Here is a 12,165-nt window from a genome sequence, read left to right on the forward strand (position 1 = left end):
GGCACAGTCAACTTAGTGTATGTAAACATCTGACCCACTGGAATTGTGATACAGTGAATTTATAAGTGAAATAATTTGTATGTAAACAATTGTTGGAAAAATTACTTGTGTCATGCACAAAGTAGATGTCCTAACTGACTTGCCAAAACTATAGTTCGTTCACAAGAAATTTGTGGAGTGGTTGAAAAACGAGTTTTAATGACTCCAACCTAAGTGTATGTAAACTTCCGACTTCAACTGTATATACGTTTACATCAATTTCTAGAAACCTGTTTATGCTTTATCATTATAGGGTATTGTGTGTAGATTGCTGAGGATTTGTATTTAATTAATACATTTTAGAATAAGGCTGTAATAAAACAAGGTGTGAAAGCCCATATTCCACAAGAAAGGCAACATCTAATGTTTTTCCTAAAATGTATGTTCACCGTGATTGAACCGAAACCCAACTAATACAATGGCGAAGTGAATACATCGTTTCGTCAAAATAATCGTTTAAATGAATCATATGAATCGTTTAAAAAAGTAAATAAACTTTTTATGGCCTTATTCGTGAGTGTCGGTGGAAAGGTTTTTGGACATGACGAAAACATTAACACATGCTAATAATAGGTAAACAGTTAACTAGAAGGTACAATATATGTTTTGAATTGGCTACTTAATCTGTTCTCTTTCATATTTTATAGGCTAGTCCTACCTGCTGCTACAAAGTCCGACTCGCTCTCTCTCCTTGAGCAATTTCTCACTAGTCTGGCACAATGCAGGTGATGCGCTCAAATTAGATGCACTAGTGTTATTCTGATCCTGGCTGATATGTTGATTTTTATTTGATTGTTGAAATATTTTAAAACTGTGCCTAAATAAATTACATTAAGAGAAATTATTAAATTCATTCCCATGACTTTTCCAAACTTTTCAGATTTGATCATTTTCCAAAAACTTTTCCAGGCCTGGAAAACACTTTTTAAATTGCATGACTTTTCCAGGATTTTCATGACGTAAGAACCCTGCATCAGACAGAGCTGGGCTCCTGGCTCATGCGTGGAAGGCAGCCTGGTTCCAAATCAAATGAAATCGATTTTCACACCTACATGGGTGCCCAGGCGAGATTAATAGAACCCCCTCCCCATGTTTATATCTGTCAGGGTTACACCCCCTCTCTGTCATTAACGCGCTTCATATAATCTCCCCCTCCTTCTCTGTCTCCCTCTTGAAACTGGCCACAGAATATGCGCGCCTTCAAAGGAGTCCACCGCGTGCGCAGTGCGCTCGTCTTGTTGGGCATACCTCTGTTGAAAAAAAAATCCATGCAATTTTACCACAATATATCTCCAGTCAATTAGTTAGCGGCTTGTTGTGTATTTTCCTAAATATGTCTATGTACAATACAATAAAAATGTATTTGATATCACAGACATGGGTGATTTAAAAAATGCTGCAACTTGAAAAAATGAATTATGTAATGTTCAATTAATGTTAAAAGACTGATAAATTGCTCAGAACCTTTCAAAATAACTTTATTTGACAAAACTGGTATTATTGCAAGTGCAACCAAATTCCCATGTGGTCTATATTAAAAGGGCACTTAATTTTAATATAATAATATAAAATCAATATTAGAACACAATTTCTACATAAAATATTCAAGGGACGCACGAATTTCGTGGAATGCCCCAGGCAGTTTACCCCAGGCATATCTGTTTGTTTGAACTGGAAATGGATCCGAAATCATTTATAAGGCAAAGACTTTCTCCCTTGAGGCAATGCTTATTTCTGTCAGGGTAATACGCCCCCTGTCATTTAGCGCGCTTCATCATCTCCCCCTCCCCCTGGCGCACACTCTCGGAGCTTGCCACACATAATATGCGCTCCTTTCAAGACAGGAGTCCACAGCGTGCGCAGTGCGCTTGTCTTGTTGGGCACATACCTCGTAGGAAAAAAGCCGTGGAGTTTTGCCAATATATATCACCGTTCAGTTAGTCAGTTGCTTGTTGTCTAGATTCCTAGATCTGTCTACTATACTACTTGATGTGCGATACAATAAAATGGCTTGATATCTAGGACATGTGGTGATAAAAAAAAATGCTGCAACTTGAATATAGGGTATTATTTAATGTTAAATTGAAAATACTAATACGCTGTTGAGAACCTTGACAAAAAGGGTTATCATCGGAAGTATAACGAATGCGTCTGTTACAGATCAAGGTGAGTCGGTTATTCTATAGCAGTTACTTGCCGATGGGAAAATATGCTGATCATTTGTTTAGTTAAGAATTTATCAAATGTATAGCCTGTTTAATCCTATATTTGTTTTGTAGGCTACAACTGTAATCTTGATATCAGCATCCCCAAGATGTAATCTAAGATACACAAACTAAAATGTCTGATTACAATGTTTTCTTCTAGAAATCAGTATCACGAAAGATTTCTTATGTCATATTTTCTAACCTTCTATAGGTTGTAGACAAATGCAATTAATTTAGGAACGCCATAAAATGTCTATGACGTGAGAAATAAATTCCTGATAATCATTTGAAGAAAAATCGTATAGAATGCACTAAGATATTGTGAGTAATTTCCAAAGCAGACAGTCTATTTCTTGGTGTATCATACAGGATGCCAGTATATCAACTCTTTTCATCGCTCTTCATTCTGATGCAGTTGTCACAGGAAGCAATAGGAATTTTTGGTATGAGTTCCAAGTCATGTTATCATGAATTGCCAAAGTTTGTCAGCCAAGAAGTATTAATGCAGGACTGTTTGAAATCCCAAATTCACTCCTAAAAATACTGCCATTTAGAAAAGCAGCTAGACATATACAGCTTCTTGAGAGCAAAATGAAATTGATTGATTTTAATTTAACTTTCATTTTAACAGGCAGGTCAGGAGATCATAAGAATTAGGTCATAAGAACAAATTCTTATTTACAGACACTAGGACATGCTGCTCATTAATACCCCTTACACTCTGGAAATTGGCCTATAGGCAGGGGCGAAAATCTGATATCAACTTTGGAGGGGACAATTACATGACATTTTCTCAAGAGCAATTCCTGAGGGGGCCACCAAAAGTAGTGCTGTAACACATAGCCTACATTGTAATATGGTACATGTATATTGAGGAACCAAAGAAATAAGGTGTTTGCCGTACTCCTAACTACCGGTACCCAAAACTACACAACTAATCACAACAGCAATACCATTGCCTTTAACAAATCTTAGTTCAGTCACCAGTTTAAGTTGAGAGTGGGGGTATCCATGGCATTTTCCAATTATGTTCCTATTTTACAAGTAAAAAAAATTGAGAACCTTTCATAATGTTGCCAAACAAAGACTCAACAAACTTACCTGAGACTCCCTGTCTCTGCCAGTCTGTCCCTGCATATCTGTCCCCAGCTCTGCTGTCTGTGTGCCATCTGTTGCCTGCTCTGCCTAATGACATCATTGTGAAACATTTCCATTAGAATTTCATTTCTTTCTTATGAACATTTTATCAACTAGTCTTTGAGATATTAGGCTACTAGGGTTCTTACTATGCGTTTTGGTGTATTGAAAAATACTCTGATGTCCGTCTTTTATTTTTCTGCCATTTTTCTACCTGGCTGGCTGGCTGGCTGGCTGGCTGGCTACACACACACACAGTGTGTAGGTTATTTACAGTAGGAGATGGGCTTCTATCATCTTCTATCATTCTATTTAGGCTTCGATCTAAAAGGTAGCTAGCAAATGTGAAACGGATTAAAATGACAAGAGTTGACAGCTGTATGAGTTCACCATTTACACAACATATGCTGCAACCTTTTGTAATTTTAATAGTTTGTTTCATATTGGCTGGCTTCCAACAATAGCTGAATTTGCAAAGCTAGCGAGCACCAATTCAGTTTCAGTGGTGTTTGCTATAATCTTTGCTACCCGGGTTAAATAAAGGTGAAATAAAATAAATAAATAAAAGTTCCCTTGCGACAATTTAGCTTTTGCAACGAGACCATTAAATATATTTAAGACAATGGTAGAAGAGAGTGTAGTTCTGTTCAGTTTGGACTTCAGTTTATCGCTAACTTTATCACAGGGACTTTGAAGCACTAACTTACATCATCTGCATGCTGATCTTGGAATAAATTGACGATAGCAAAGATTCCATCTTTGACGATGCCACATAAATGGAATAGGTACTAGCTAGCTTAATAGTTAATATTTGCGCGCTAGCTCTGCATATTCAGCTAGTGTGTGTGCGCGATTGACTAGATTAACCTCACGTCAGCTACGTTCATTGAGTGCCTTTCAGACAGTAGATACGACCCCTCTGTTACCTTGCCAACTAAGGAACTGGCAGTGGATCAAACCATTGTGAGGCAAAGGGTGGGGGGGGTCGCAATCTTTTGAAACTTAAAAACGCGCTATTAAGTGTCTATAATCAGCACAATTGCTTTCATTGCGTATTATTAATATTATTTAAATTACATAGTTATGTTTCAGTGATATATTGGGGGGGACAAATCATATTTTTCCCAGGATGGGGGGGTCGTGTCCCCCCCGTCCCCCCCGGGATTTCCGCCCCTGCCTATAGGGATAAAGCAACATTTAAATGTTTCTACCAAAATAACTATAAAAAGCATATACATGACCAAGGTAGCAATTGAAAGATAATTTCGCCATAATCTCAAGTGTTATCAGACCAAAAGGTGAGGTCACAACAGTTCACCTGACACAAGACTGAATCCAAACATAACACTTTTGATTTTATGTGCATTTAACATTTACTGTACTTTTCACAGCATTTGTCAATAGCAAAATCTGAAAGTACTCCGGATACATTTAGTAACATAATAAAGAACATTCAGTGCATTTTTGGAGTGCAAGATAAGAAAAAACTATTACAAGGGTTTGAGTAAGAGGTCTAACTGGTGTCACCAAGTGGACACACACACCACTCCAAACTGTGCACAGTTCTTAGTTTTTTGAGCACTCCTAGCTTTGCCATTGAGGAACTGAAGCAAGCACACTAGTAGTTTTTGGTTTGGAACACAGACCCGTGTCCCCACCATCAGGTGGGCATCATTTGAAAGCTTGTCCTTCACAATACGACAAACATAGGCTCATTCTCTTCAGGACAACCCCGGGTATAACGCATGTCATCCTTGTAACTGTGGATCGAACATAGCTATCATAAACGTTGCTACTGTAAATGACATGAGTTTTCAAATATGGAAATGTGAACTGCACATATGGACTCATGGGTGTGGTTTGCTTGTGTGACATCACTGGTATTTATTATAATCCTTAAAGTCTCATCTTTCAGAACACATCGACTCCTCTCGATTTACAGCATTTCCCTCAGATGACAACAAATGTGCAAAAGTAGCCCAGTTAGCGGGAGGGATGGGGGCATCTTCTTGTCGCGCGCTGAAGTTTATAATGGCTGTCAGTCAAAACCCATACAGCACTGAGGCGGAGAACCTGAGCTCTGACCTCATGTATAGCATGTTACTGTAAAGTCACTGCGTTACAATTTAGGCACTTATCAATGATAAAAATCGGCCATTTTCAAATCGTATAGGCTACACTATGACTGCCACAAACAAGACATGATCTTGGAAACAATAAGTGTGACGAATACTGGAATAGGCTACTACCCTCGGTTTTTCCATATGTTTTCCATGCAGGTTATACATCATTTGATAGTTCATTTACATCTCCACTACATTACCAAAAGTATGTGGACACCTGCTCGTCGAACATCTCATTCTAAAATCACGAGCATTAATATAGAGTTGGTCCCCCCTTTCCTGCTATAACATTTACATTTAAGTCATTTAGCAGACGCTCTTATCCAGAGCGACTTACAAATATAACAGCCTCCATTCTTCTAGGAAGGCTTTCCACTAGATGCTGAAACATTGCTGCGGGGACTTGTTTCCATTCAGCCACAAGAGTATTAGTGAAGTCGGGCACTGATGTTGGGCGATTAGGCCTGGCTCGCAGTCTGCGTTCCAATTCATCCCAAAGGTGTTTGATGTGGTTGAGATCAGGGCTCTGTGCAGGCCAGTCAAGTTCTTCCACACCGATCTCGACCAACCATTTCTGTATGGACCACGCTTTGTGCACGGGGGCATTGTCATGCTGAAACAGGAAAGGGCCTTCCCCAAACTGTTGCCACAAAGTTGGAAGCACAGAATCGTCTAGATTGTCATTGTATGCTGTAGCATTAAGATTTCCCTTCACTGGAACTAAGGGGCCTAGCGCGAAGCATGAAAACAGCCCCAGACCATTATTCCTGCTCCACCAAACTTTACAGTTGGCACTATGCATTGGGGCAGGTAGTGTTCTCCTGGCATCTGCCAAAACCAGATTAGTCCGTCAGACTGCCTGATGGTGAAGCGTGATTCATCACTCCAGAGAACACGTTTCCACTGCTACACAGTCCAATGGCGGCGAGCTTTACACCACTCCAGCCGACTATTGGCATTGCGAATGGTGATCTTAGGCTCTTAGGTGTGCGGCTGCTCCCGAAGAACAATTCTTGTGCTGGCGTTGCTTCCAGAGGCAGTTTGGATCTCGATAGTGAGTGTTGTAACCGTGGACAGACGAATTTTACATGCTTCAGCACTCGGCGGTTCCGTTCTGTGAGCTTGTGTCGCCTACCACTTCGCGGCTGAGCTGTTGCTGGTCCTAGACGTTTCCACTTCACAATAACAGCACTTACAGTTGACCGGGGCAGGTCTAGCAGGGCAGACATTTTTGCAAACTGAAAGCTGGTATCCAATGACGGTGCCATGTTGAAAGTCACTGAGCTCTTCAGTAAGGCTATTCTACTGCCAATGTTCGTCTATGGAGATTGCAAGGCGGTGTGCTTGATTTTATTCACCTGTCAGCAATGGGTGTGGCTGAAATAGCCAAATCCCCTAATTGGAAGGGGTGTCCACACACACACACACACACACACACACACACACACATATATACATATATACATACACATACATATATATACATACATATACATACATACATACATACATATATATACACACACACACATATATATATATAGTGTATTTAAACCTATAGTGGTAAGTAAGACGACCCTTGGCTATTTGATCATCAAAAGGGCAACAGTATGATGCAGGATGAGCAATCCCCTGCAGCAATGTAGGTAATCGTATAGCTGATTTACAGCTATATCGCCTACACTCACATGACTGTGTTTTGTTGACAGTGTTAAGGTCTGTATAAAGCTAGGTAAAAAAAAAAAGCCCCTTCCACTTGGAACAAGCTATAAAAGGACATGAAATTGCAGGATCTGGTCTCTTTGAATGAGTTTAAAGCGAAGGTAAAAACTATGGTGGGCAGTGAAGTTGGGGGGCTATCAATGCAACACACCTCCCCAAAGCATCTTGCATGCTCAATATGTAAATTCATTTTTAAAATGTAGTCCTTTGTGTTTTGTTGTAAATGTATCTGACATTTACTGCTTTTTCATCCAGCTGTCTCTTGTAGAATAGATATTTAATCTTACCTGGTAAAATAAAGGTAAAATATAAAATCTATAAATAAATACAGTATTGAGACTAACTAGTTTTATCAGGTGATCCTTAATGCAATGTGCTGTGAAACAACTGAAAGGGAACACAAGTCATATTTTATTCAGTGGCTTGGGGGTGAGAGGAAAACTAGAAAAAGGTTGTTGGCATGATATTTATTTCTATGCTGCAAAATTCAACTAGTCTCCGGAGTTCAATGAGTCACTGTGATAGGGCAACCTCATGTTTTTGCCCTGCCCTCGATGTTGCAGGAGATCTTGTATGCACACCCCCGTTCAAAAGTTTGGGGTCACTTAGAAATGTCCTTGTTTTTGAAAGAAAAGCACATTTTTTGTCCATTAAAATAACATCAAATTGATCAGAAATACAGTGTAGACATTGTTAACGTTGTAAATGACTATTGTAGCTGGAAACGGCAGATTTCTTATGGAATATCTACATAGGCGTACAAAGGCCATTTAGTGGACAAAAATAGTGCCTTTCTTTCAAAAACAAGGACATTTCTAAGTTACCCCAAACTTTTGAACGGTAGTGTATATGTCACAGGTATGCCTCACACTTGATGCTAGCGGCTTATACAATGGTCTTTAAACCTCCCAACAATTACATAATTCTCTGCAGTCTAAAATATGAGCAGGCAAGGAGCTTTTAAAATGTTTTGTAACCCAAGACTATGTTCATAGATGTAAACAAGTTTATGCCCTCTGTCAAAATGATTTCCCTCCTCTTATTGCAGAATTTGTGAGGCCTGGAGGGGAACGATACCAATGGATAATGCAAGTCAAGTAAACATAACTCCAATGGAGGACTGTGCGAATTCTTCTAGACTTGCTGGTGAATTCTCAAACTGCTACAACATCTTTCCAGACCTGGAGGACAGCACCAAGCTGGTGGGAGTGCAAGTGATCCTCATCCTGGCTTACAGCACCATCATACTGTTCGGAGTCATCGGAAACTCCCTGGTGATATACGTGGTGTACAAGTTCAAAACTCTGCACACCGTCACCAATTTTTTCATTGTGAACCTGGCTGTGGCGGATCTGCTGGTGAATACTCTATGTCTGCCCTTTACTTTGATCAATACTCTCCATGGAGAGTGGAGGTTTGGCCAGGCGTTGTGCTTTATACTGCCCTTCTCCCAAGGCATGTCCGTGCACGTTTCCACCATCACGCTCAACATCATCGCCCTGGACCGCCATCGAAGCATCGTCTACCACCTGGAGACCAAGATGTCCAAGGAAATGTGTGCCGCCGTCATCGTCATGACGTGGGCCATAAGCGCAGTCCTGGCCAGCCCACTCGCCGTCTTCCGGGAGTACGGGACGTTTGACCTTTCGCCCGAGCAGTCCATTCAGGTTTGCACGGAAAAGTGGCCAGGGAGCGGCATGGACGGGACCATCTATAGTATCTCCATGCTCCTGCTCCAGTACTGCCTGCCGCTGGCCATCAACTCCTTCGCCTACATCCGCATCTGGAGTAAGCTGAAGAACCACGTGAGTCCGGCAGGGAGGAACAACCGCCACCAGCGCAAGAGGAAGACCACTAAGATGCTGGTGATCGTGGTGGTGGTGTTTGCAGTGAGCTGGTTGCCTCTCCACGCCTTCCAGCTGGCCATTGACATTGACAACAGTGTCTTGGACATGAAAGACTTCAAGCTGCTTTTCACCATGTTCCACATCGTGGCCATGTGCTCGACCTTTGTCAACCCCATCCTCTACGGGTGGATGAACAACAACTACCGGACTGCGTTTCTGTCCGTGTGTAAGTGCAGCCAACCTGTCAATTCTGGGTCGAGGAGCATCATGAGCAGAAAGACACTGAGGGAAAAGGACATGAGCGATACAGATTTCCAAGCGACTAAAGTCTGAATTCATAATATCAACTGAAATTGCTTTTCTGTGCAACCTACTGTAAGGGTGAATTATGGGTAAAACATTCTGCTTTTTTACATTAGTTTATTGTCAAAAGGTTCAGTGAAGAACCAAGTGTGTTCAAAATGTGTAAATGATTTCATGCAAGTGCCAAATGCATTGCTGAATTGTGCCATTGATAATCAAGAGCTTATGAAACTGCTGTTTAAAACTTGCTGCTTCTTACAACTGGACTACTTTGGCCACATGCAAATGTTGATCGTGGGACAAAAAAGGTTGACATTGACTTTGTGAATGCTACCATAGTAAACCATGTTGATCATTCTTTTTCTTTTGAAATGGATTCTGAGGCCTTGTTTTGATAGATGTGCTTTAATTACAAGCTGAGGTGGAAAACAACACATTAGTTCAGAACGCAGGTTGTAATTTATTGACACCTAATAGTTGCAAACTCAGCATGTAATGATATAAACTGACTCATCCATTTAATCAAGCTGTGTGTCAGTGCTGACATTTCCAAATTCAAACCAAGTCACATTGTATTTGTCACATGTGCTGAATACAACAGCTGTAGACCTTACTGTGAAATGCTTACTTACAAGCCCTTAACCAACAAGAAATAGAGTTAGAAAATATTTACTAAATAAACTAAAGTAAAAAATAAAAAAGTAACACAAAATGACATAACAATAACGAGGCTGTATACAGGGGGTACCGCTACCGAGTCAATGTGCAGGGGTACAGGTTAGTTGAGGTAGTTTGTACATGTAGGTTTGGGTAAAGTGACAATGCATAGATAATAAACAGCAAGTAGCAGCAGTGTAAAAACAAAAGGGGGGGGGGGGGGGGGGTCAACGTGGCCATTTGATTAATTGTTCAGCAGTCTTATTGCTCGGGGGTAGAAGCTGTAAAGGAGCCTTTTGGACCTAGACTTGGCGCTCCAGTACCACTTGCCGTGCGGTATCAGAGAGAACAGTCTATGACTAGGATGGCTAGAGTCTTTGACAATTTTCCATGCATGGTGGATTTTGGATAGATGGACCTAACTAGAGCTATGGCTACTGTTGAGCATGTTATGTACACTTAGTGTACAAAACTTTAGGAACACCCACTCTTTCCATGACAGACTGACCAGGTGAATCCAGGTGAAAGCTACAGTATGATCCCTCATTGATGTCACTTGTTAAATCCACTTCAAATCAGTGTGGATGAAGGGGAAGAGACAGGTTAAAGAAGTATTTTTAAACCTTGAGACAATTGAGACATGGATTGTGTATGTGTGCCATTCAGAGGGTGAATGGGCAAGACAAAACATTTAAGTGCCTTTGAACAAGGTATGGTCGTAGGTGCCAGGAACACCAGTTTGAGAGTGTCAAGAACTGCAACGCTGCCGGGTTTTTCAATCTCAACAGTTTCCTCGTGTGTATCAAGAATGGTCCACCACCCAAAGGACATCCAGCCAACTTGACACAACTGTGGGAAGCATTGGAATCAACATGGGCCAGCATCCCTGTGGAACGCTTTCGACACCTTGTAGAGCCCATGCCCTGACAAATTGAGACTGTTCTGAGGGCAAAAGGGGGTGCAACGCAATATTAGGATGTTCCTAATGTTTTGTACACTCAGTATATATTGCAGCTCTGGCACAAATATTTGTACGCTATATTATTAGACAGTCCACGACAGATCCGGAACCCCTCCCTCGCCTTTGGTTGCAGCAAACAGTCTCATTACCGCTAGAGTATGTGCTCACTATATTTCTGGATCATTTAAGAGGCTCTCCTTTCTTCCTGTTTCTTAGTCAATCACCGTGGTTGTGTGGCGGGGATTGGTTCAATGCCTCTATTTTTAGTAACTCATTCATGGACCATTCAGCACGTAAACCAATAACGGTTTATCAGGCTGTCGAAAGTTATTGACCTGCGACTTACAGAGAGCGGAGCCCGGGAGGGAGCTGCCCCCGTTCTAAATCAAGTCTGAAGGACCTGAGCAATGGGGTATAAGACGTATGTCATTTTCCCTTTGATACTGTCTGTGTTCACTACGGAATTACATTAGGATGCAAGCAGTGAAGTTGATGACTTACCGCTCGGCTTTCCCTCCATCTAACACTTTGAAGTCAAAGTCTATGAATCCATTGACAGAATGGGAGTTATAGGTTAGTATGAGTATTTGTGAAACAGAATCAATATCAAATGCCCCCATAATATTTTCTTTCGACAGATATACATTAAAGAATTATTCAATGACTCACATTATGACTGTAGCATGAAATGACTGCAGCAGTTACATCAGTGAGGTATCAGTGAGAAAATGAATGTCACGAGGTCAACAATATGTTTCCCGAGACACATAACAAACAAAACAAGCATTGATTCTGTCAAACGATGGAGTTCTTACTTTGTGAAATTACTCAATAGACTAAAGTTGCTCAGGATAAGTGGCCTGATGACAATGCAATACATCGGTCTTTCTGCCAGACAAATGGGTATCGGACAAGTCAGAAGGTAAAACATGGTTTCGGGGGGAGACAAAGAAATATGTATCGATTCTGTCAAAGAATAGGACTCTTACGCCCTGAAATTACTAAAAAGACTAAAGTTGGCAGGAGTAGCTAAGAATAAGTGGCCTGATGACAACAATGCAACACAACGGTCTCGCTGCCAGACAGATGGGTAACGGACAAGAATGAAAGCCTCAAGACACGCTGAGATGTGAGTCATGAGTAGCATAGTCCCACAAAAGCCATCCACT

At 41.0% G+C, this 12,165-nt stretch overlaps 2 protein-coding genes across 4 annotated transcripts in view; one reads left to right on the forward strand and one right to left on the reverse strand.

Moving 5' to 3' along the window:
- Window positions 1–12,165, reverse strand: part of LOC115191894 (intracellular protein transport protein USO1-like) — a 29,599-nt gene that overhangs the window by 13,419 nt on the left and 4,015 nt on the right. The window lies entirely within an intron of this gene.
- Window positions 1,828–9,408, forward strand: LOC115191895 (neuropeptide Y receptor type 2-like). The gene is made up of 2 exons (XM_029749898.1): window positions 1,828–2,205; window positions 8,277–9,408. Exon 2 carries the CDS (start codon window positions 8,308–8,310, stop codon window positions 9,406–9,408), a length of 1,101 nt encoding a protein of 366 aa, XP_029605758.1. The 5' UTR covers window positions 1,828–2,205; window positions 8,277–8,307.

The sequence above is a fragment of the Salmo trutta genome, chromosome 4 (genome assembly GCF_901001165.1).
Source record: "Salmo trutta chromosome 4, fSalTru1.1, whole genome shotgun sequence".
In the NCBI taxonomy this organism is placed as follows: Eukaryota; Metazoa; Chordata; class Actinopteri; order Salmoniformes; family Salmonidae; genus Salmo; species Salmo trutta.